Below are 24,638 nucleotides of genomic sequence, written 5' to 3'. Positions count from 1 at the left end.
CTGACTGTGATTAGTGAATTTCTGCAAGATAGGATTCCTCGTTTATGAATGGACTATTTTCGTAGTTATGGCATAGAAAACGTGTTTACGATCTCCTGCGTGCGCTTTGGGGTCCTTTGAGCTTCACAATGATGAACGGCTTGGTGGAATCGGACATGATGATCAAGTCTGGTCAGAGCCGCGTAGACGTCCTGGCTGGGAATTCCAGTTGTCAGTCAGTGGCGGAGATGAGAAGGCCAGACTTCATCCGTGGTTGAGTGTTGGGCTTTTGAAAGTGATGGTCTTTGGCTTGCGGTGGCCCTTGATGGTGTTGGTGGCTGTCACGACGCTGTTAGCAACCTTTTGCAGCTGTTAACAACCTAAGCATCTAAATAGTAGTGCACATCTCCAAGGGCTTTTGGAAAGCTGCTGAGAGGATCCCCATGCTGGACACGGGAGACAGGATGGTGTCTATGTAGTCCCCCAGACATGGAGGTTGACTGGACTTTATGGGACGTTCTAACAGCCTGAACTAAAAATCTGACGTGATTGAAGTCTGCTTTCCAGATATTGCACCAAGTGATCTTTTGTTGCTAAACATTCTCCTTGTTGCCCCATTCCCACTATCCTGCTCGCTTGTTCTTCCTCCACACCTTCCAGCACTTCCTCCTGAACGAGATGTTGTGCTCTGCCTTTGGCCTTTTCCACCGTGTTGCCGGAAAGTCGCCAGTTCCTGCACACCCTGTGGCTATGGACCGCACCAGTGCCTTCTACCTCAGTCGTGACTCAACCGCCTCCAGAGCTTTGTCTGCCCTCCATTTCTGCCTGTTCGCACCTGGATGCCAGCCGATGCCACCTCTTGATTCCTTGCACTGCACTGTGCTGGACGTCATGGAGGTACGTGTTTTAAAGTCAGTGTTTAGTAGAAGAAATACCGTGTCCGCATATTGTAGTCTCTTTACAATTTACAATGAAATTCATGGAACATGTTGATCAGATTTGTTCTACGCACTCTTCTATGTTATTTGGCTGCAGTGCTCTGTGTGCGGCTGCTTCTGTCTGTTCAGCTGCACCGCAGAAACTCCATAGTCTAAAATAATGGAGCTCAGAAAACGTGAGCCCAGTTGTGTGCATCTTTAACGTGTGTCTGCTGATGGCTAAGAATAAGATTAGAAGATATTCAATTTGCTGTCGTCTCCACCACAGTCCAATCCTTCTTCACTGTGTCCTGTCTTGGCATCCTTTGCATTTTCTATCTGTCTTCCCTTCATTCTCTCATCCTCTCGGATGCTACCTCCCCTTCTCTCTCCCTCCCACTCTCCTCTCAATGACTGCCTGAGTCAGCTGGCTTTACCAGTGAGTGAATGCTGCTACTGGAGGTGCCGTATCCTGCAGAGAACCTTGTGTGTGTGTGTGTGTGTGTGTGTGGACACAGATGGGAAAGCTACTGAGTCAGAAAGGCTGACTCTCATCACGATCCTTCACTCCTCTGCTGCCATGGAGATCGAGCAGGCTGAATCACAGCAGCGTCTGCACAAAGGGCTGAGGTAACACCGCGTGATGAGTGTGATGGACGATTCGGGGTTGAAATGCACTCAGCACAAGCATCTGTATTAGCATGCATGCAGCCTCGTGGACCTTTTGTAGTCCTTGCGGCCTTGCAAGCGTCGCCTGCACGAGGCCTGCTGGGTGATGATCATTTCCTCGCTCATCATCACAGGCTTAGGACGAGTGCGTCCTTGGTGACACGAATGCTGTTCTCCAACTGCAACCACAGCAACCGCAATCCTGAATGCACATTCGCATCAGTTCAACTAGAAATAGTTTGGGTTTTTTTGGGAGGAGGAGGAGATCAGCACGTGTATGCATTGCATGAATTCAGAAGTGATGCCGTCATCAAATCAGGGGTGTCCAAACTATTTCATGCTAAAACCAATCTGTTATGCTTAGAATTTAAAGAGATTTAAAGCCCCCGCATGATACATTTCCAACTTTTCAGACTTCTGCGTGTGTTTAAAACGTTGTACTCCTGTTCTGTGTAATATAGAAGTGGCATATCAGGAAGTTGGTGTGTTTTAAGTTATCCCTTTCATGATGCAATTGAAATTGAAATAAAGAAAAAATACATTTTTTAAAAAGGTGTAAAGTTATAAAGTTAGAATTTAAAAAGAAAAAGAGGGAAGCTGAAATGAAATAAGTCAAACCTGTCTATAGCGGCCACTAAGGGGAGACGGCAAAAGTGGCCGCTACAGGCAGGTGGCCGTTGTAGACAGGTTGACGGCCATTTTGAATGTTGACCATTAGAGGGCACTGTGGGACTGCGAATAAAAGTTGTAAAGAACTATTATTGTAGGTTAATAAACGGCTGTTAATAAAGCCATTAAAGTGCATCGACGACGTGAGTCTCTCCTTCCCCACAACAAGCGGCATTACAGTATTGACCAGTGCACATTGTCTCACACCAGGAAATAAACGGTGTCACTGTCTGCAACAAGCTCCAAAGAAGGCGGCTTTTTTTTTATGTGGAACAACTGACAGTTTGTGTGGATCTTGTGAATGATTGTGACTGAGCTACGACTCAGTAATTAAAGTCTACACACGACGGCTTCATTGATTAAAAAAACCAAACTTTTTCGTGCATGAAGCTTCTGCTTGAGTCGGCATTTTGGCCGCTATATGTAGTCAGATATTGACCAAGGGATACAAAATGGGTGGCCACTGGCCGTGTTAGACAGGTGACCGCTATACACAGGGTCTATAACACGCAGGGGGATCTTTCAGTGGCCGCTACAGGCAGGTGGCCGTTCTATACAGGTGGCCGCTAAGACAGGTTTGACTGTAGTTGGGAAATTTAAAAAAACAGAAATGGAAAAAACAGACGTAATTTTACAGGAATAAAGTCAAAATATTAAGAACAAAAGTCATAATCGAATGAAGAACAAAAGTTGCAATTTTACAAGAATAAACAAAAAAAATCATTTTTAGTAGCATTTCACCTTTATTAAAAAAGCTGAAATGCAGTCTTTTTCTTAAGCTACAGATCTTCTTTGCACATCTCTATGTGTTGGTTTAAGTGGCCTTTGCCTCCTTTCATTTGTGGCCCTCAGTGGAAAAAGTTTGGACACCCCAGGTCTAATGTATCTGGGAATTAGTTCAATTATGACGAGCGCAAATAATGAAATCACAGCAAAACGACCAATTCTGTTGACTTTTTTAGTCTTTGTGGGGTTGCTGGCCAGTCAGTTGGAGGTGTCACAACTGAGCAATAAGTTGGGAACACAGAGTTTATCTGACCGTGTTTGACGTTTTCAGGAGATCAGAGCATTTGCGGTGCAGATCTGCCAAAACTGGTCACAAAACTCTTTGTACGACTTATGGTGATGGGGTAAACAATTCCTAACTCCCCAGGGGGCACTAACAGGGAAGTAACATAGACCAGGGTTCACCAACCCGTCGATGGCAAGCAACTGGTCGATCTTTGAGACTTTGCCGGTCGATCGCGAGAATATCAGAAAAAAAAGTATTATTACATCAGTGCCCTCCCCTCCCGGAGAGTGACCAACAGGTACGCGTTTTGACCGCAGAACACGCCCGTACGCCCCGCAACCCTCCAGGCATGCAACCGGCAAGCTCCCGCCAGGAACCCGGAGGATCGCCTCGCCGCAAAAGTACGTAGCAGTTAAGTGAGGGAGCGAGAGTGAGTGACAGAGCGCAGCGACGTGCCTGTGCGGACATCCGTAGTTATACTGTACATGGCTGAATGTCTGCCTTTGCTACCTGGAAATGAAGGCACAAATATAACTCCATAGACGTGCGCATCCAAAAAAAATCTTCGAGCTGCGGCTCATTAGGGCTGCGTTGCATTGACCAGTCTCTCTCTCCTCACCATCGCTCACCCACGACACTGAGCCAACAAGCCGAGATGTAGTACGCTCACAGAGCCCGACCCCGACGAAGGGCAGTGATGGCCAAAGTGCAACTCGGGGGGCCATCCGCAGGCCGTGGCTCATTTGTCATTGCATCACTGAAACAAAATCAAATGAGATGGTAAAAATAGAGCAAAAGACACAATGAGAAAAAGGTGAAACGTTGACACCAACACACAATAACACAAGGCTTTGTATTGAAGACAAAGCAAACACGTATCAGCTCACACGTGACTCAGACAAGCGGTCTACAAAATGGATGGATGGATATCTTTTGCTCTGCACTGTGCAGGAGTCTGTATTTAATGAAACGGTCATCTCCCTGCAGGTAGACGTGTGCATGCTGGGATAGTATGGGCGATGTGTGCAAGAGATGGCGGTCATGTGGCTGTCGGGCTGTCGTGTTTCTGCAGACACTGGCCTTCTCCTGTGCAGGTAAACATTGCTGTCACTTAGCAAAGCAAACTGAATGAGTATAAGTGAGCAACAGTAATAAATGACTCTACTCCTGTAACTTGACTGTCGTCGTATGTGACCTTACCGTCCGTGATTGTTAAAATAAGTCGTAGTTTAGACTTTCAGTGGCGTTGTGCAGTGCTAGCTAGCTGTTGTCATTCCAGGTAATGGTGAGTGGTGCACAACTGTATTTCCCTTCTGGATTCTACATTGATTGATTGATTCTAAATTGTTAAACATAACCCACCTCCCGCCCGAAGACACCTGGGATAGGCTCCAGCATACCTGCGACCCGAGTGAGGACATGCGTTATAGAAAATGGATGGACGTTGATAATGTGTTCATGTACAGTATTTTAACGTTAGAGCTACCCCATGGCGAGAAGTGACTTTCTTCTTAAGTTATTGTTGGTATTTTTTTGTGCATTTAGATAAATTGTTCGATTTTTGTTGATTTCATTCATTCATTTAATGATTTAAGATTATTATACTGTATTTTCACGGCAGGAAATGCACCAACAATGAATTGTAATGAAGAGTCCAGAAAAAACATTATACAGCGTTCCCTCGTTTATTACGGGGGACGGGTTCCCAAAATAGCCCACAGTAAGTGAAATCCACAAAGTAGCCATCTTCATGTTTTCACAATGATTATATATGTTTTAAGGCTGTAAACCCCCCCCCCCACACACACACACACTTTATACTCTCTTGTTTAAACACTCTCAATGAAGTTCAAGGCTTTGTTTGAATTTTAGTGATCAACCTACAGGAAGGACACATGAAATTATGAAGTCACTCACGTGTATTTTTCTCCTGTGTTCGTGCCTTTTCGTCCTGGCGCCGTTCCGCCGCACTGTAGCACTTTTGTATCCTTGTTAAAACACATTGCTGCAGTCCTCCTCCTTCGAACCGAAGATTAATTTGCAAGCAAGCTAGCTAGCTAGCTAGTGATGACACAGGAGACACGCAGGACGGCACGAAGGAGATTGATTGACAATGGTCTGCAGCCAATCAGGATGCAGAAAACAATGGGTGGTGTAGACAGGTGAGCGAGGGAAGAGAGAGAGAGAGAGAGAGAGAGAGAGAGAGAGAGAGAGAGAGAGACACTCAACTTCCCACAATGCAGTTATTCTTAAAGGGCCAGGCTCGGCCTGTAAGAGCGTTCATACGCTGTAATTTAAAAAAAAAAGCACTAAAAAAATTCAGCAAATCCGTGAAAGGTGAACCGACAGAGCGAGGGAGCACTTTGGAAGAAAGACAAGAATTCTGAGAAGCAGTTTTATGGTGGGAAGTTGTACGACTTATGTCTGTAGCAATAGATGTTGGCCAGAGAAGGTGTGTAGTAGAAGTTAGAAAAGCATTGATTAACATTGTAAACTCCTTCAGCCATCCATTATTTGACCTTTCTTTTACTCCTTCTTGAGTTATGAATTCAGTACCCAACACTCTACTTCCTGTTCCCACAGGTGCTATCGAACCCGCCCCCAAAATTGATGGACATCATCGGGCAGCGGTAACATTAAGAGAAAACATGACACACAAGTTCCGCTGTCAGTCAGACGGCTGGGACCCCCAGTCCCCACCCTTGCTGACCTGGTACCTGAACGGGGAGCAGCAGAGGGCGCTCTCTCCAAAAGGTGGTGGGGTGGTGACGTCCCATAAAGACTCTGTGGTGAGGAGATCAGGAGCCAATCAGAGCAACAGCTCATTCTCCCTGCAGGCCAGAAAATGGGACAGGGAGTTAGTGTGTGTGGCGATGGACCCCAAGTCTGGAGAGAGCTACAACGCCACGGTCACTCTCAACGTCCAGTGTGAGTGCCAGTATGACAAAACTATGTGAAGGGGTTTGGCGTGAACTGTGGAAGACAGCATGCATATTGCAACTGGATTTGTTGTAAAATGTCTGCGATATATTTTCTGAGTCATCCCTCTGCTCTGCCTTCTAGTTCAGCCGGAGATCCTCAGGGTCAGCGCACACTACAGTGAAACCTCAGACCCCGGCCTTATCTTAGTCCTCTTTGCTCTGGTTCAGTCTAACCCGCCTGCCACCTTTGCCTTCGTGGACCAGTCCGGCCAGCTGGTGGCCAATACTTCAGACATCCTCCTCCTTGACTCGCATAGCTACCCCTGGCTGACCAATCACACGTTGAAAGTCACACTCAGCAGCCTATCGGGGAATATCTCGCTGAACGCCAGCAACAGCGTTGGCACGGCGCAAAGCAACCTCACACTGGCAGGTCGCAGGGCTGAGAACTGAGAGCATATTTTAAAAGCTGGAGTTTACCACAGACTTACTGTCTCTCCTTCAGAGTTCCTCCAGTCTCGTGTGGAAGTGCCGATGCTGGGAATCGTTACTGGAGGGGCAATGGCCTTCATGGCCCTTCTCATCCTCAGCCTGATGGTCCTCTGCCTCATGCAAAAAACAAAAAGCAAGTCCATCGGTGAGAAACGAGTCCCCTTGTGTGTGCGTAACAACAAATCGGAAAGTATGTCAAGTTGTTTTGTTTTGTGTTACAGACGATTCAGTGGAGATTGTGATGACCAAGAAAAGGTAAATCACGTGTTTGTTCCCGGTCAGCCTTTTTCGTTACTCAAATGGTGATAAATGTCAACGTTTGTAGAGTAGATCAAGACGATTGAGGATGTTTAATAGTAATATGACAAAGTGTCGACACCATTGACCTCAAACTCCATTAAGTATACGGATGATCATCCAACTATGGAAGAATTTATGTCCCTGGCATTAAAAAAATAATTCAGTTTTGCCACACTTACTTGACACCAACAGGAACCTGCAAAAAAATCAATGATTGATGAATTCTTATTTTTAGTAAACAAATGACGGATTTTCCTTTTGGTGGCTGCAAGTTATGGACAAAAGTTTGGGATTTTTGCAAAAATGACAAATAAATTCCATTTAGTCATTGACTGTATCATGTGATTGTAAGGTATGTTAACTCATTCAGTCCCAGACATTTTTAAAAGACAACCCCTTCAGCATTTTAGATGATTTTGACTGATTTTCAAGACACACAGAGTGCTGTGTTCTATGGCTTTATAAACATGGAACCTACCAAAAGAAAGATTAGACTCTCGTCTCTCGTCGACTCTCGTCCCGTCTCGTTCCTGACTAGAAAAGGGAGAAAAACAGCTTTTTGTGAAGCATCAAGCATCACCATCACTTTGACACAAATATTTGTTGCTGTTGTGACAGCTCTAATACGTAAACAACCATAAAGGGGTTGTTTTACATCAAAATAACATTTTATTTAAAAATATAAGACCATGAACTATTTACAATTTTCACATTTGGACTGAACTATGTGTGTGTGCATGTGTGCGCATGCGTGTATGCATGTGCACATGTTAAAATGTCCCTACAACGCAGGCTACACTCCTCCACGCTCTCTCACTTCCTCCTTCCTGTCGTGTGTGTGTTTTTTTTCCATCCACATGATCTCTGCCGAGCTCGTATCAAATGGACTTCTGCCACCTTGTGGCCGTTTTTATGGCTTAAAATAGCTGAAGTGAAATGCAGTAGTGGGGGTTTGGGGAGTTGCGTCATCACCTCTGTTTGCCTCACGCACAAAAAAATGTAAAAGACGTATACTGTAAATACGTTGCAAATCTATCACTTCCACAACACCCCACAAAATGTAGCTTAAAGGATTTATTTTTTTTTTTAAATACAGTGGAACCTCGGTTAGTGTGTTTTTTGGTTGACATCGAATATTTATGCCACGATTTTGCCTCGGTTTGTGTGCAATCTCCGATTAGCGTACGGTTTGCGCGCGTCTTGTCGTGTTATTAATACACTGCGTGTATTAATAACTGCGTGTATTAATAACTGTGTTCTTAATGTATTTTTTTAATCACTAAATGTCCTTCCCTGTTAGCATCCTATTAGCTAGCTAAACAAAATGGCGACTGAAACCGAGAGTTACATTGCCCTGTCTATAATGTCATCAGCGGTTGACTCTCAAAAACACTTTTTTTTATAATTTTACATGCATAAAACAATTGTAAATGATGAATGAAAGGGATAAATGAACATTTAACGTTACTTTTACCTTCCCAAAGACACGATGGGACAGCGAGATTAACCGCCACCACCTTCCTGTTTTCAGTCCCGTCAAGAATCACGTCTTCAGTGAAGGTAAAAGTAACCTTTTATTCATCTTTTATACGTATTTACATGCATTTAGAATTGGTTTCTTCATGCAAAACTATAATTGTAAAACTATAAAAACCTGTTTTGTGTTAACATTTTTGGCTTTCTGGCAAGGATTAATTGCATTTACATTATTTCATATGGGAAAGTTTGACTCAGAGTCTGACCTTCTGGAACGAATTCATGGCGCTAACCAAGGTTCCGCTGTAATATCTTAATACCAGCAAACACAGCAGTTGTCCTGAGACAGAAAGCACATGGTAGGAGAGCAGAGTTTATGTTCTGCTAAGACTGCATGTAGCGTGACCCCACAATTGCTCTGGTGTAATCAATATAATCGATATGTACCAAAATAACTAAGTAGACTAGTAGGCATAGCTGGGGCTAACATAAACTCACCATGGGAGGTGGAAATAGGATTGTGCCCGAGCAAGAGCGTAATACCAGGAACCAGTGGCGGCTGCTGGTCATTCAAGGAGGGGAAACTCCTTGAATTATTTTTTTTTTACGGCCTACATCAGAAATGTGTTTATTTATTTATATGTAAATTCTAGTATCTGCCGTGATGTGCAGCTTGCTAGCAGCTGGAGCTGCTGCGCGAGGCAACTGTGTGACCGAGTGTGAGTGATCGTGACGGGGGGAGAAGTTCTGCAGCTGCCGCTGCTCGTTGGGGGAAGAAACCACAGAGTCACAGAAGAGAGTCGCCAAACGCAACGCTAGTTGTTTTTGACAAGGACAGACTCGCTGTGGATCAGTAAAGTCTCTGGATCAGTTCAGAACAACAATTCACTCATTTCACTGTCAATCAAAAAGGGATTCCGCCTCAGAGATCCAATCATCATGCAGAAGCCGAGCGTCCGGGCCAGCCCACTGCCCCATAGACCCCCAGAGACGCTGAGTGTCTGTATGGTGCAAAACCCAGCATTTATACAGCGACCGTCCAGTTTCGCGCAGTGGAACAACCCACTCTACGCCTCCCCACCGAAGTCAGTGAGCGCTCAGCGTCCGACTCCTGAAAATTCCATCCAAATCCATTCACAACTTTTGAAGTAATCTTGAACACACATAAACAGACAAACAAACAGATAAACATAACATAACCTCCTTGGCAGAGACAATTACAAATCACAAGCAGGTGCGCTCCCAGCGCCCTCTAACAAGAATAGAGAACAACACGCGGTGCCATGCGGAAACAGAAATAACAAAATTGTGTGTTTCTATTATGTGCACAGTGACTCGACCAATCTTAAAGCAGGGCGGTCTTACATCCCGAGAGAGAACATGTCGCTGCCTTCCAACATGCAGCTAAATGACCTCAGCACTTTGAAAAAAGGTAAATCTTCAACTCAATTCATGACGTAACTATGATAGAACGAGAATCCAGGTACATTTTGAATCTGATTTTGCACTAAACAGTAAGTCACCGTGTGCATGTTTTAATGCTGTATAATTATAGACCGTACCGTAATTTCCGGTGTATAAGCCGCTACTTTTTTCTTAAACTTTGAACCCTGCGGCTTGTACAGCGGTGCGGCTAATTTATGGCCAAGGTCTAATCGCATGACATCTCCTTTACTTCAGAGGTAGTACTGATCATTTAAAAATTGTGCCGCTCGCGAGTCAGTGTGGAAACGGTAAGTCTTTCTTTGGCAGAAGCCAATCGTGACCTATGAGAAAACTCACGACGAGCTTATCAACCCATCGGAAATGGCAGGAGGTCATTGCTCAACGTAACAGTGTGACTCACGGCGTCATCTTACAAAGAACGCTAAAGTCATCACACAGCAACTTAACACTCAAAAGGTTGGTGAGAAATATACAAGTACCAATACAAGCTTAGAATAAAAAAACTATTTGAATTGTTTCCCATCATGCATGTCTTCCCAGCAAAGCATTTCATTGGCCATGGCTGCCTCTGTCCACCAGAGGGAGGCTCCCTCTGGCTTTTGGATTTTGGCTTTTAAAGTCTCTGTTTTAGAGACTATTTCACTTTAATGGCTGTTTGCAATAAATTGCTTACTCAAAAACGTTGTTGTCTCACTCCTATTTCTTGTTCATGCATTTTGAAGCTCTACTTAGACCCTCTTTAAGACCCAACAATGCAAAATGTAAATTCTTGCAACTTTTCAACTGGTCTTAAAGCATTTAGTCAAGAGTGTATTTGCTGTTTCAATGTTTTACTTACTCCTGAAGATAGTTCATTGAATAGTGTTAGAATATGCACCCGGGAAAAATACCTTGAAACTCAGCACTGTCTCTTGTTTCCACGTTTTTTATGTCCTCCATTATGTCCGCCATTATTCCTACATGGCTCTCTAAAGCACGAGACACCAGCCAGCAAAACAGTGGTGGACAGAAGAAGAAAGAGGAAGAGGATGAAGACCTGTCTTTAGCATATGCTGCCAGAGGTCGGGTCATGCTGTTGCGCTCAGTATTGAAAGTTTACGTCCAATTCAGATGAAGAGCAGTGTTGTTATTTGATTCTTCTCCTTTCTAATGTGCGATCTCTCCCAGGGTTTGCAAGGTATCCAATGGTGGGATACATCTACAAGGTGAACAGCACAAGCAGTGAGGAGATCTGGCTCTGACCGGCCTCAAACACAATACACCTGCTATATACAATATGCATGCATATGGAATTTAACTGCAAAAAGAGTCCCCGCCCTCCATTTCTCGATCAAACAATCACAATGTTTTCTTTCTGCAACTCAAACATGCATTTTTTTTGTGGCTTTTTGCAACATGAACTCTTGGGTGTTCATAAATAGGATGTCTCAGCAAAGCGTGCGTGAACACCTAAATTACTGTTTGTTGCTACATACTACGCGTTTGGACACGCCATCTGTAACCATGCTGACTGTGTTATCTTCCATGCTGTTGTTACTGGAATGCATTCATTGTCCAACGCATACTGCAGAATATCCTGCAACTATCCTGTATGTGAGAAATATGGACTTGATACAAAGTATGTATGTACTTATATATGCACATGCAACATGTCACGTAATGTATATTTGCTTGCATATGTACATGTGTATACTGTACTACGTAGTATTGAATAAAGATGACAAGAGTAACTGTGGATCTGCTGTCTTCCACTAGGGGGTGCTGTAAGCTGCAGTGTAAGGACGTTCGGAGAGCATGAGTGCTGAAGCAGTGTGTGCGCGTCAGACACCAGGTGCTGACTCTAGGTTGGAGGTTTTTGATGCTACTGTTCAAACAGGAAGTGGTATTGCGCAGTGGGAGGATAGTCTTTCCTGCATCTAGCCACACACAAAAGTTTTTACATTTTTTGCAAGACACCATGGTATTAAATCAGTAAAGTGAACGCACAAAGTCACGTGTGGGTCTCTGTTTTACCAGACAGAGTTGTTCCTGAAGAAAGTTATGACATCCATCCATTTTCTATAACGCTTGTCCTTCGTAGGGTCACGGGTAGCACAGGACACGTGGACAAACAACCATGCCAGTCATAAGGAACGTCTCCTTTTTTGTGTGTAGTTTATTGCACTGTAATTTAACTTATTTTATATTTTCAAGATAATTTTGGAATGAGCCTTTTTATACACAGAAAACAAAAAAAACAATTTCCCTGTAAGTGGCATGCAGTCATCCCTCATTTATCGCTGTTAATTGGTCCCCACCGTGATAAATTAGGATTCAAAGTCTGTCCATCCATCCATCCATCCAGCCATCCATCCATTTTCCTCTGCTTATCCGGGTAGGGAAGCCTAGACTTCCCAGTCTCCGGCCACCTCTTCCAGTTCCACTGGGAGGACACCAAGGCATTCCCAGGCCAGCTGTGAGACATAATCCCTCTAGCGTGTCCTAGGGGGCCCTGGGGCCCTCTCCTGACACCTCACCAGGGAGGCGTCTGGGAGGCATCCGGACTAGATGCCCGAGCCACCTCAACTGGCTCCTCTCCATGTGAAGGAGCAGCGGGTCTCTTAGGGTGAGTGCAGCCACCCTACGGAATGATTGAAGGATTCAATATTAATAAATGGAATAATTTTGTAGTTTTACCATTATTAGAGCCCTGTAGACATGAAATAAAACCCCTATAGTCACCTTTACACTCCTCCCTGAGCTACAACCTTGCAGTTGTGGAGAAGTTTGCGTGTCTCGATGATCCTATGAGCTAATTTGGTCACCCATGACAAACAGGTCGTACAGTAGGTGAGGGACCACACAAAGAGTGGCTCAACAGACCCCTGTGAAGAGAAAAACCATTGGATCAAGCTTTCCCTTGACGCGCCGGCCACAGCCTGAAGAGACAACATGGGTCCCCAACGGGGTCGGGTGCAGAGTGAGTTGGCTGGCAGCCGAACCTTGGCGGTCCTCGGCGGCGGTTACGGGATAAGAAAGTGTTTCAAATGGAGTGGGGAACAAGGACAAAGTAAGAAGCTAAAAATGTACCACTTCCTCACGGAATGGGAGGAGTTTGCTGACATCATCGTTTAAAAAAAGCAGCGGATTGCTTGTCCACACTGCCGTTTCACGTCACTCAGAAACGCCGTTGCCGTGTGGATGAGAGGCTGAGACAAAAAAATAATTTGCCGTTCTGACCTGAAAACATTTCCGTGTACAAAAGAATGTAACGATGCTCACACTTCAGGAGTAAAAGAGCCAATCACGCTCACTTCCTGCTCCAGCGCCCACAGTTCAAGACACAGAAGCAACCACAGGAGGAGAACGACAGACTATATTTAACGGTCAGTATTTTTGAACATGAAAAATACACTATTACTGTGTTGCTTATGCTTTTAGATGCTTACTGTTAAGCTTAGCTTGGTGGGAACACAGTGTTTGGATTGGACTTCCTGTTGTCTACCTGCTGGCAGTAATCAAACCGTCTCACACCGTCTGCAGCACAACTCACACGACACAATGAAATGCAGCACTGCTGTGTCTTCTTTGATGGTGCTTTGGACGCTGACTGGTAAGTCTCAATGCCTCAATGTAGTCAGTAGTTTTAATGAAGTAAATACAGAATGTCTTTCCGAATGCTTCCACAGAGACTGTCTGGTGCATTGAAGGTACCGTAAATCTGAACGTGTGATTCTCTCTACTTCTGACTTTTGATTTTGTTTGATTCCATATGATGATTTTCTGTCCTCGCATTACAGTGGTACATGGCTCTGGAGAGATAACCATTGTTTGTACCGGAAACAACAAAATTGTATCGAGAAATGGTGAAATTGTGACATTTCCTTTGAAAGTCAAAGATGACAAGTCTGGAGAGTACATATGCACAAATGCAGCAAACCCTACACAACAGGAAACACAGGAGACAATCTTTGTGAAGTTCAGATGTAAGTTCTGCACGCAACAGCAGAGTGGGACTTCACTCACCAGCCGTTCTTGAAACTTCTTTCTTTAAAATTTGTTTCAAAGTTAGTGAAAAAAATATGACCTTCTTTACCATATTATTTGCTGACTTTGCAACAGTCACTGACACGCATTTAAGTGTGACACGGTTTAGCCAAAACATTGAAATAGGGTTCAAACTTGTCACAACTCATAAGTCCGTACTTGCGATTTAAAGGAAAACCGTACTTTTTTTGGAATTTTGCCCATCATCCACAATCCTTATGAGACATGAACACACATGGCCTTCTCTTTTCTGTGCGTTTTAAAGATATTAAAACAGATAAAAAGTGACAGCTCAGTAGTGCACGTAATGGGTTAGACCTACTCTATGCCGCCTACAACGACCGCTATTAAAACACGTCCAAAAAACGTTTTATGGTTTTATGTTTTATGGTTTTATATACATGCTGTGACCATGCAGCAACAGGTGCAACCATGCTAACATGTAATGCTTACAGTATTTTGTGTATTTTGGCCATTCTAAGCATTACCGGAACTTTCCTGCTCGACGCACTGATTTCACGTAGAAACGTCATAGAAACAAGCGTCTGCACCTCGCGTTAACTTTCCCAAACTCAGAAATAAAAACATAGCAGCAGCGGCGGCATCTCGAATTTGTAGCCTTACCTTTTGGTGGTATCTGAGGCGACGCTTACGCGCTACAGGCAGCTAGCTAGCCGGTGTGCTCTGGCGAAGCGTCAATAGGCCAGTAATGTAGTTTGATCGGCGTAACATTGTTAATAATAATAATAACAAATTATTGGTTAATATGCACGTCACATTATATGTAAATGGAGCATTTTTGGTGCTTTTGGAGACTTTTTCAGATAACTTTATAGGAGGAGTAAGTATGTCCCATACGTGCAGTTACGAGCTGGCTTTTTTATATCTTCAGAACGCACAGAAAAGAGAAAGACATACGTGTTCATGTTTCACATAAGGATAGTGGATGACGGGCAAAAAAAAAAAAAGTGCAGTAATTAGCCAATGGAAGGTACTTACCTTACCTGAATTGAACTGTACAAACGCAATGATGACAAAAAAAATGGTGACTGAAGTCCAATCTTCTAATGGCCACAAGGTGTTCGTTATTGACATTTCACAGATATTTGTCTTTGTGTTTGTCCAGCCTGCGACAACTGCGTGGAGCTTGACGTGGTTTCCATAGCAGGTCTGGCTGCTGGAGAGTTGATGGCTACCATCGTGCTTGGAGTGGCTGTGTATCTTGTTGCATCTCAGGCTCACGCTGGCGTTACTTCCCCTCAACACAAGAGTAAACACACCAGTCTGTCTTCAACCTTTTGTTTTTGACAGGAAATTACGAAGTAGTATTAGGGCTAAATTGGAAAAAAAATTATCATTTCAGACTTTGAGAAAAAAGTCGTAAATTTACGAGAATAATATCGTAAATACACGAGAATAATGTCGTAAATTTACGAAAAAAAAATCGTAATATTACGAGAATAAAATCATAAATTTACAACTTTTTCCTCGTAAACTTACCTTCTCACTTCCGCCTTCCTTACCCCGCCCCCTTTACTTGCCCAAGGCCAAAGGTCACTTAAGCCCCCCCTGTTCGTAGCTGTCTCAGACAATGCCTGTAACATAAAGTTGCAAAGTTGTTACGACAATAAAGTCGTAAATTTATGACTTTGTTCTCGTAATTTTGCAAGGCTTTTTTTGTAAAGTAAGAAGGGATAGACATGCTAATCCGTTTGTGCTCAACTCTGTTTTGCTGACACGCTATAAATAAAATCTTGCCTGAATATTATGACTTTATTCTTGTAAATTTACGACTTTATTCTTGTAAATGTATGACTTTATTGTCATAAATGTAAGACTTTTTTTCTCGTAAATGTGCGACTTTATTTTTGTAAATTTACGTCTTTTTTTGTAAATTTATTACTTTTTTTCTCGTAAATTTACGACTTATTCTCGTAAATTTATGGCTTCGTTCACGTAATGTTACAACTTTTTTTTCTTGTAAATTTATCGCTTGATTGTCATTATTCTCGTAATATTCCGTTTTTTTTCTTGTAAATTTCTGACTTTTTTTCTCGTATATTTGCGACTTTATTCTTGTAAATTTACAACTTTATTCTCGTAATTTGACAATTTTTTTCTTTTAAATGTAAGAACTTTATTCTCGTTAATTTCTGACCTTAATGTCATAAGTTTATGACTTTTTTGTAAATTGGCGTCTTTATTCTCGTGATATTACTACTTTTTTTCTCATACATTTTTGTTTTTAAATAGTTTTTATTGTTTTATTATTGTCATTAATTTTGTCTATGGTTTTTACCTCTCGGTTGTACAATTCATGATCAGGTGTCTTGTGTAATTTGTGTTTTATTGGCTGCTGTGCAGCACTTTGGTGGGTTAACTGTTGGAAACGTGCTATATAAATACATTTGACCTTGACCTTAACCTTCACTTTTTTTTTCTCGTAAATTTATTGACTTTATTGTTGTAAATTTACGACTTTTTCCTCATAAATGTATGACTTTTTTCTCGTAAATGTACGACTTTATTCTTGTAAATTCACCACTTTATTCTCAAAATCTCCGATTTTTTCTTCTTCACTGTGGCCCTAACACTTGGTCATAGGAAACAGACTGTTAATTAGGTGTTTAGGACATACAGTTGAATTGTGATTTCTCCGAAGACATCGTGATTTAAATTTAAACAATGGCAGCTGAGCTGAATACTTTGATATTCCATAGACTCCTGTGGCGTACTTATTTTCTTTTCTCTGCAGGCTCTGACAGAAAACACCTCATTCCAAACGAGACAAACAGGCGAGTCCCAAACGATGACTACCAGGAGGTAAACAGAAACCAAAAGCATCCCCATGCAGCAATCTCATTTTGAAAATGAATAACTGATGTTTTTTGTCTGTTCCTCCCTCAGCTTCTGAAACCCAAAGGTGGCCGTAAAGAAATATACGATACGCTCTCTGATAAGTGATTGCCTGCTGCTTCAAACAAATCTAGATGGAGTGTGTCCTTAAAGCAAACATCCATCCTTGATACCAGTGGGCAGCAATCACAATGAACGCGAATACGCAGATTGCCTTATAAGACGGAGAGGAGTTCATTGTTCAAAATAAACAACCTTCTTCTAAGCTCTTTTCCCCTGTTCTGTTATTGTGAACAATAAATGTGTGACCTAACCATGTGGCGGCGTCCAAGTCATCCTAATCTCACAAACTCCTTTTGCATGGCTGTTTTACGTGTATAGAGACAGCCTGATGTGACACGCCGTGTATGCTGGAAGTCATCGTCCAACATGCTTTGCTGCTCATCTTCGTGGTAAAATAGGAGAATATTGCTGCAGAATTCTCAATAAAATAACTTATGTAGTCTGAACTCAAGCCTGTGGTGTCAACACCAACTCCAGAAATTGTGGGTGTCATTGTGTTACCAATGTAGCGTATTTGATGTCCGCACAGAGACATAAGATGCTGTTTTGACATTTATCTACTCTTCGTGTGTAACATTTTTGCGGATTCACCAAAAACGTTTTAGTGTGGACGGGGGCCTAAGCTGCCCTGAACCGAGACGTGTCCACACGAACGCGGATATTTTTCAAATGCGTATTTTTCTGTACGTTTTGGCCTTTGGTCCACATGCAAACGTAGGCTTGTGTCCTTAACAACAAAAAAACAACGTGTACGCTGATTGTAACGATAACGTACTCATCATTGTACATCTACTATCTCAATAGATTGATGAACACGGGTGGAAGAACTTACATCCAAGGCAGCTTGCGTTGCTTTTTCAGGCTTCTGATTGGCCAAAGTGCACATGACAGCCAGCGATGCGCTTTTGTGTGGACAGAGATTTTATGAAAACACGACTGGTGCGGAGACACATGCTTGTTCATGTGGACTAGGCCGTGCTGAAACCACGGGCGTGGGCTGTCTTGCCGGGCATAGATAGCAACAGCGTTAGCGTCCTCATTAGCAATGAACGGCTCCGGGACGGCCGCGCTGTTGTCTTGCGTCTTCATTTTGTGCACATGTGCAGCATTGGTGACAAGATAAATGAAGAAGAATGTGCTTTGAGAACGCTGCTTCCTCGCACAAGCAGGTGATAGAAGTAGTGCTCGTGAAGGAGTTTGACGGATATGGGCTGTGGCTTTGGGGTTGCACTGTGAGTCACGTGTTGACCTTACGCTCATATGCGAGACGCGCCATGCTCATGCTTCTAGCCACAAACATAAAAAGGAATGAGAAAACCATTTACTGCATTTATTGAACAGTCCTTCATGTTCAGACAAATAAGAGTACGTTGAAACAGTTGTGACAATCAAAATATTCTTGTGCAAGACTTACAGTATTTTCCTTTCTCGTTCAAACTGTAATCATACAGTACCCCTGTGTGTGGAAAACAATGTTGTAGCCATAAATTATTTTTATTTGAAATAACCATCCATCTGTTTTCTATGCCTCTTATCCTCATTAAGGTTGCGGGGGTATGCTGGCGCCTGTCCCAGCTGACTTTGGGCGAGAGACGGGGTACGCTGGACTGGTCGCCAGCCAATCGCAGGGCTTTATTTGAAATAGCAAAGTCAATTTTAATTGTTTGAGTAGCATTTGCTGTTTAAGCTACAAAATGTTTGTTAAAAAAACACATCATTTACATCTCATGGGAAAGTAGCAGGATTTGGCACAAAGATGGTACAAAGAAAATATTTACAATAATGCCAGTGTTGTTTGAAAGAGACGAGTTTAGTAACTAAATGCGATGGATCATCCCCGAACACCACAAGCGTAGCAACTTGAAATTATGGAAATTGTGGCAAATATAGCGTTTAATTGATTTTGACACGATACAGCGGAAACACTAAATCAAACCTTTGTAAAGTACAACTCTAAAATCACAGAAAAAAAATCACAGAGTCCTCTGCGCCCTGTGAGTCTTCAGCTCAGTGATTGTCTAACTGCCATTCCTAAATACAAGGTTACCAGCAACATGGAAGAAAAGTGGTACGATAATCCTAATCGGAATTGGAAATGCCTCTCGAATGCTTAGTGTAATATGGCTAAAGAAACCAATTGCTAATAATAATAAATAATAAATAATAATAAAAAAAGAATTAAAAACAAAAAAAAAAATAACGTGGACTACCAGCTCACATGCAGGCATCTGCACGGCAAAAACTGAATACCTGAAATCAAGGTTAAAAAAAAATAGACTAACAAGATACTTTTATATTAGACCTAAAAAAATAATATTGAAGTATTTTTACCTTCATTTCAGATTTTTATTCCTGCTTAAATTACACTTTCTTGCAGTGTAGTCATCAAAGTTGTGGATGAGTATGTTTCTGTTTTATTTCAGGTAAGACTGTTTAAGCTACGTTTGTTTCTTTCCTTTCCTGTACGCGAGGCATCTACCAGGTAGCATCAAAGTGTATGTAGTTGGATTTGGTTTTATTTTACAGTTGTGTACTCATTTTTGGTCATGAAAGCGATTATTTCCATTTATCTTATATTAAAACAATTTTAAAATCCAAGAAAATTGGAGCTTGAATGGCTTCCAGAAAGGTTGGCTTTATGTGTTTTCTCTGTATGGTCTGTCCAGTAATGTAAATTCAGAGGAAAAAACAGATTTGTGCATATATAAGCCACACCAGTGTATAAGCCGCATGTGTCTGTCATAAAATGGCATATTGTGGAGCGCACGAGTCCGTGAGGACCAGGCACCTCTTTATTTGACAGGAGCCAATTATGAGCTATGAAAAAACTCACAAGCTTGTCAACGCATTGGAAATTGCAGGAGGTCATTACTCCATATAACAGTCTGACTCACGGCGTCATCTTACAAAGAACACTAAACTCATCACACAGCAACTTAACACTCAAAAGGTACACCTAATAAAAAAAATACATTTTTAAGTTTTCCCATAATGCATTTCATTTGAGCAAAACATTTCATTTCAGAAGCAGTATAGAAAATGGATGAATGGTGCTGCAATGCTGTCCACCAGAGGGAGCCAGAGGAGCCCAGAGAGAGGCTGACATCACTGCAGCACCCCAATGAATGTGTTGCTCATGTAACGGATGCCAGCCTGTGAGGCTGTGCGAGTGTACGTTGGTAAACCTCACTACCTCTGCCTTAAGAGCTGCGCTGAACACGCGGCCGACAGTACAGGCAGTACAGACAGTCGTGTGGTCAGCGCCCTCGCTTCCCATTACGAAGGTCTGGTCTCGAGCCCTGGTGCGGGCAGGTGCGAAACAGGGCGGGTTACACTCAGATGCAATGCGTTATGGGAAAACTTTAGAAGAGTTGTTTTTTTTTTCATTTTAAACATGCATTGGTACTTGTTTGTATATTTCTCAGGAATATCTTTTGAGTGTCAAGTTGCTGTGTGAGGAGATTAGTGTTCTTAGTAAGAAGACACCGTGAGTCAGACTCTTATATTGTTATACTGTTATAAGTAATGACCTCCTGTGATTGCCAAGCTTGTTGTGAGTGCACTGATAGCTCGTGATTGGCTCCTGCCAAAGGAAGAGCTACCGTTACCTCACAGACTTGCGAGCGGCACAGTATTTAAACACTCAGTAGCAGTTCTGAACTAAAGGAGATGTCACAAGATTAGAATTTAGCCATAGCGTTCAAAGTTTAAGAAAAAAGTAACGGCTTATACGCAGGAATTTACGGTACATGATGCCCAGTGCATCTCAGTTTGCCACTTGTATTGTGCAATGCATGCACACGTTACATAGGCAGAGAAGCAATACTGCACACAGTACGAAATTCTTGTGGGAACAAGTTGAGCCGTAATCGTGACAAGATGTCTTTCTGTAAAAATCCAAAATCGCTGTTGCCGTATAAAATCTAGTTCAGTATAAAATCTGTTTGTGACACCTGATTGAGTAAATCTACTTTTCCACTGTATTGCGCTGCCGGCATACCAGGAAACCAGCAAAAGCAAAGTGTATCCAAGCCGTTGTTCTTCTGTCTGTCTTTTGCAGTTGTTTGTCTTCACTGCTGCAACGTTTCAACTTGCAACCCAACAAAGGCGCCTCATCTTGATTTGGTGTTGTTGAGAAAAGAGTATGCATCCTGCGAGCGTGCGTGTATGTTCAGGGCCTGGCGTTAAAAGAGTTCAAGACAAGTGTTAGAAAGTCGCAGTACATTGTATGATATTGCGTAATATTAGGTGACATCATTGCGGAACTTAGATTATGCTACCCTGTACTCACCTCATAGTCAGGAGGCGGTGGCGTTGGGCCGCCGAGTGCTACAAGATTATTACAAAAATATGGTTATGTACACATGAAAAAAATGGTTAAAATGTGCACAATTTGCCAGATAATAGATTACAACATATGGTTTTGTATTGACCCAAATATAAAAGTTTCCCCCTCCAAAACAGTCTGAAAACCACGGGTTGTCTTGTATTGGGGGGGGGGGGGGGGGTCTAGAGGTTTAAACACGAAAACCAACAAGCTGTTGCCCACACTGCCTGTGTCGCAAGCGAGGTGAACCGTACCGCACGACTTGCAAGATGACCAAGACCGACCTCAGTCCGCCTGTTTGGTTCCCCCCGGCTGATGGCGTTCACACAATGAACCGCAGGAGCCGAGCAAACGCACCAAACTTTACAAGAGTGATCACACCCTTAGCAAACAGAGGAGTTAGGATGCTAATTTTAAGATACTGGTGATTGATGAATTTTGTCTTAAAAATACTGTGTCTTGAAAAAGAGGGGTTGTCTTACATTTGGGTCAATATGCTATTTTTTTCAAATACATAGATATTAGATTTCTAATATATAAATGTAGACATATAAAAAGAAAAATACATTCAAGTTGTGCAGTCGTTTAGTCGTTTTATTGGGAGTTTGTTTGTGTTTTTATTCTTTTAAAACAAGATCAATTTTATCTGTCACTTATATTTAATCACTTCAGTAATCCCTCGTTTATCGCAATTAATTGCTTCCAGACCAGACCTTGATAAGTGAATTTCCGCAACGTAGGATTTCTTATTTATAAATGGAATATGTTCGTAGTAAAGAGCATAGAAAACCTGTTTACGACCTTCTAAAAACATTTTTAACATTATTAGAAACCTCCATACATTCATTAACAGCCCTATAGTCACCTTTACACTCGTATTAACCGATATAGTAGACATAATAAGAGAAAATAAGCCATTTAAGACATAAACAACACTCGTGCTTGTGTGTGTTGCTATAAACGTGGTTGAGTGACGTCGGGGGTTCAGAGTTTACTTTTAGCTTGGCGTGGGTTACTGCAGCAACACTAGCCTGTGTTTCGATTAGGGATTATTGTGCCTGTTGTGAGATAATTCAAACCCGCAATAAAAGGCTGTTGTTCGGAGGTCTGGAGTTTGTGTATCTCACTGAACATTACAGTAACATTACTGACACCTAGTGACCAGTGTAGAATACTACATATAATTCACAGCGTCTTTGAATGGGTCTTCTGAATGCCTTCTAATTGTACTGTATTGTACTTTATTCAGCCATTTTGAAAATGCTGAATATAGGCAAAAATATGTACAATTTACAAAAATATGCATTTTTAAAAAACTAAAGGGCCATATTCAACCACAGAACAGCATGATTTACTATTTCGTATACTTTTGTAAAAACGTAATCAGAGTGAAGCTGCCTAATTCGAACTGCGAAGGGACGACTGTATTGCCTTTTAATGATCCTGATTAAAATTCTTACCTTTTGTGGCAGGTACGTTTTTCTTCTTGGTGCATTTGTAGATTAGGATCATCAGTATTGCTGTTGCGCTCACATCTGCAACAATTACCAGCCCCATCACGCTTGCATCCATCTCGTAACAATCTGAGCAGCCTGGAAGAGGGTGGACGTTAAGTTGGACCTCAGCGAATACAAAGATCACGGGAAATGGACAGCGTTGACTTACCCTTTCCTTCAACATAGAAATAATACGTTGTGGTAGACCCTTGTGGCCCATATTCACAATGATAAAGGCCTTTACGCTTTATCTTATAAGGAACTGTATGAGACTTGCTTAAGGTCTCGTTCACTTTATTTCCTTCCTGGAACCAGAGCCCTTCTCCTGGACATGTCATTGTGAACGATTCTCTCCAGAACGATACGCCACCTTAAATAACACACGACACCGGAGGTCACATTCCGTGCTTTCTTTCCTCGCTTCAACACAAGTCACATTACAATTGTGACCGTTTCACTCCACAGAACAGCACACGAATGTTGATTGTCTCACACTGGTGTACATATTAAATTGATATGTGCGTTAATAATGCAGCTGTAGTTTCAAATCAAGTTCTCTTTTAAACTACCGTAACAGCCATTACAACATTTCCTTTCAGTTTACTGAAAACCGGTCAAAATAAAAACGTAACCCAATTGCGACATAAACAAGAATGCAAGTACAACAATGAAAACATGCAAATACTCACCTTGACCAGCTTCCACGCTAACTATTATCAGGAGGTGAATGAAGGGCAGAGCCTTGTTGTACATCTTCTTCTCAAGGTGATGTTTTAGGATTCATACAATACATACAATACAGTGATCAATACAGTGTATGGGTGATGGAATATTTGCAATGAGCTATCCAACCTGGCTGCTCTCACTCTGACAGACTCTCTCTGTTTAACACACGCACACACACGCACGCACACACAACCACAAAAAACATACACAGGAAGTGCACTCAGGAATGAAACACTAACCTGACTTAACTTATTCACACAAGCTCCAAAAATTACATGAATCTTAAGGTCAACTTATTTAGTCATATTTTTGTGTTGACAAAAAATATTAAGACATCTTTTTCTTAAGTTTTGTACTTAGACTAAATGATTTTTGTGAAGTTTATATGTTAGAAAACCCCTTACAGCCTCAACTTTGCCACAAACATCAATCACCCTTGTCTTTATTTATTTACTTTTATTTATATATATATATATATATATATATATATATATATATATATATATATATATATATATATATATATTACAGTATTTTACAGCCTTTAACCCAGCACTTGAATAAACAGTATGATGGGATGCTAGCCCTGTACAACGAGTAAAGCTCAGTTTTGCCCTCTTGTGGCTCAACGGTGTATTAAAGCACTTCTGGGTTTATTTTTTCCAAGGTAGTTTAGTCATCCTACTGCATTACTGCTTAAAAATACAATTTCACATAAACAAGAGTCTGTAACAGTGTAAAACGTCCTGAATGTTTTCTTGAACAATTCAACCTCATGCTACTTCTAAAATCACATCAGGGGCGGACTTGCGTCCCCCCACCCCGATTTCCAGTGGTCCCCAAACGTCTCATAAAAACTGATTATCGATTTTTTTCCCCCTTCGATTTAAGTACACATTACTGTTTTGTCTTAATTCACGTGCTAACAACGACGTCGACCGCTGAAACTTCGTCTAGCGCTGGAAATAGGACAATTTTCTCATATTTACACTTGTTAGTAGATGATAATATTAATATTTTAAATTGGGGGGTTATGGCTATGTAACTAGCAACTTAAGCTGACAAGTAACTGTAACAGATTTCAAAAGCAGGAAAAAAGTGGCCTAAATTACACGCTAACGTGTAGTAAGAAGAAGAAAGAAAAAAAGAAGGCTCTGGAGATGACTGAATAAAAAATGACTAAATACACCCCTGGCATGAGGTAGAGCATAGCTTCCCGAAGTGGGGTACGCAAGTTGTGATGGTGATACGTGAATAAAAATG

At 42.0% G+C, this 24,638-nt stretch overlaps 3 protein-coding genes and 1 long non-coding RNA gene across 11 annotated transcripts; 2 read left to right on the top strand and 2 right to left on the bottom strand.

The window, feature by feature from the left end:
- Positions 1 to 93: 93 nt before the first annotated feature.
- On the top strand, positions 94 to 11,611 carry LOC129190781 (transmembrane protein 25). 4 transcript variants are annotated; one of them, XR_008573076.1, is made up of 9 exons: positions 282 to 1,526; positions 4,234 to 4,340; positions 5,830 to 6,174; positions 6,310 to 6,600; positions 6,673 to 6,804; positions 6,881 to 6,914; positions 8,444 to 8,519; positions 9,767 to 9,867; positions 10,856 to 10,888. XR_008573076.1 is itself a non-coding variant. In XM_054793352.1 (9 exons), exons 2-9 carry the CDS (start codon positions 4,259 to 4,261, stop codon positions 11,120 to 11,122), a joined length of 1,146 nt encoding a protein of 381 aa, XP_054649327.1. In that variant the 5' UTR covers positions 284 to 1,526; positions 4,234 to 4,258; the 3' UTR covers positions 11,123 to 11,611. The 4 variants fall into 4 exon arrangements, 3 of the variants coding, with proteins under 3 accessions (XP_054649328.1, XP_054649329.1, XP_054649327.1); XM_054793352.1 differs by lacking the exon at positions 8,444 to 8,519 and adding an exon at positions 11,049 to 11,611 and having other exon boundaries at positions 284 to 1,526; positions 10,856 to 10,942; XM_054793353.1 differs by lacking the exons at positions 4,234 to 4,340; positions 8,444 to 8,519 and adding an exon at positions 11,049 to 11,611 and having other exon boundaries at positions 94 to 1,526; positions 10,856 to 10,942.
- Positions 11,612 to 11,935: 324 nt separating this feature from the next.
- LOC129190784 (uncharacterized) lies at positions 11,936 to 15,433 on the bottom strand. Its single transcript, XR_008573077.1, has 4 exons — positions 15,408 to 15,433; positions 14,907 to 15,202; positions 12,603 to 12,745; positions 11,936 to 12,501 (listed from the first exon to the last, which is right to left on the bottom strand). It is a non-coding gene; the product is annotated as an uncharacterized LOC129190784 (long non-coding RNA).
- Positions 13,070 to 17,023, top strand: LOC129190783 (T-cell surface glycoprotein CD3 gamma chain-like). 5 transcript variants are annotated; one of them, XM_054793359.1, is made up of 7 exons: positions 13,070 to 13,246; positions 13,338 to 13,473; positions 13,550 to 13,570; positions 13,661 to 13,846; positions 15,034 to 15,177; positions 16,663 to 16,730; positions 16,815 to 17,023. In XM_054793359.1, the coding sequence occupies exons 2-7, from the start codon at positions 13,422 to 13,424 to the stop codon at positions 16,869 to 16,871; spliced, it is 528 nt and encodes a 175-aa protein (XP_054649334.1). In that variant the 5' UTR covers positions 13,070 to 13,246; positions 13,338 to 13,421; the 3' UTR covers positions 16,872 to 17,023. The 5 variants fall into 5 exon arrangements, with proteins under 5 accessions (XP_054649334.1, XP_054649330.1, XP_054649331.1 ...); XM_054793357.1 differs by having other exon boundaries at positions 13,072 to 13,246; positions 13,404 to 13,473; XM_054793358.1 differs by having other exon boundaries at positions 13,214 to 13,246; positions 13,322 to 13,473.
- A 1,119-nt stretch (positions 17,024 to 18,142) lies between these two features.
- LOC129191226 (T-cell surface glycoprotein CD3 epsilon chain-like) lies at positions 18,143 to 23,519 on the bottom strand. Its single transcript, XM_054794394.1, has 5 exons — positions 23,339 to 23,519; positions 22,819 to 23,019; positions 22,614 to 22,745; positions 21,118 to 21,155; positions 18,143 to 21,004 (listed from the first exon to the last, which is right to left on the bottom strand). The coding sequence occupies exons 1-5, from the start codon at positions 23,400 to 23,402 to the stop codon at positions 20,939 to 20,941; spliced, it is 501 nt and encodes a 166-aa protein (XP_054650369.1). The 5' UTR covers positions 23,403 to 23,519; the 3' UTR covers positions 18,143 to 20,938.
- Between the last annotated feature and the right edge of the window lie 1,119 nt (positions 23,520 to 24,638).

Source organism: Dunckerocampus dactyliophorus, chromosome 12 (genome assembly GCF_027744805.1).
Source record: "Dunckerocampus dactyliophorus isolate RoL2022-P2 chromosome 12, RoL_Ddac_1.1, whole genome shotgun sequence".
Lineage (NCBI taxonomy): Eukaryota > Metazoa > Chordata > Actinopteri > Syngnathiformes > Syngnathidae > Dunckerocampus > Dunckerocampus dactyliophorus.
This window is presented reverse-complemented; position numbering and strand designations above follow the sequence as displayed.

What these genes read in the sequence shown, in the direction of transcription:
- LOC129190781 (XM_054793352.1), top strand. Translation starts at nt 4,259, where the DNA reads ATGGGCGATGTGTGCAAGAGATGGCGGTCATGTGGCTGTCGGGCTGTC. An exon ending in GGTCACTCTCAACGTCCAGT is followed by an intron (nt 6,175 to 6,309) that starts GTGAGTGCCAGT and finishes TCTGCCTTCTAG; the next exon opens with TTCAGCCGGAGATCCTCAGG. An exon ending in AAGCAACCTCACACTGGCAG is followed by an intron (nt 6,601 to 6,672) that starts GTCGCAGGGCTG and finishes TCTCTCCTTCAG; the next exon opens with AGTTCCTCCAGTCTCGTGTG.
- LOC129190783 (XM_054793355.1), top strand. Translation starts at nt 13,302, where the DNA reads ATGCTTACTGTTAAGCTTAGCTTGGTGGGAACACAGTGTTTGGATTGG. An exon ending in AATCTTTGTGAAGTTCAGAT is followed by an intron (nt 13,847 to 15,033) that starts GTAAGTTCTGCA and finishes GTGTTTGTCCAG; the next exon opens with CCTGCGACAACTGCGTGGAG. An exon ending in CAAACGATGACTACCAGGAG is followed by an intron (nt 16,731 to 16,814) that starts GTAAACAGAAAC and finishes TTCCTCCCTCAG; the next exon opens with CTTCTGAAACCCAAAGGTGG.
- LOC129191226 (XM_054794394.1), bottom strand. Translation starts at nt 23,402, where the DNA reads ATGTACAACAAGGCTCTGCCCTTCATTCACCTCCTGATAATAGTTAGC. An exon ending in TTTCTATGTTGAAGGAAAGG is followed by an intron (nt 22,746 to 22,818) that starts GTAAGTCAACGC and finishes ACCCTCTTCCAG; the next exon opens with GCTGCTCAGATTGTTACGAG. An exon ending in AAACGTACCTGCCACAAAAG is followed by an intron (nt 21,156 to 22,613) that starts GTAAGAATTTTA and finishes ATAATCTTGTAG; the next exon opens with CACTCGGCGGCCCAACGCCA.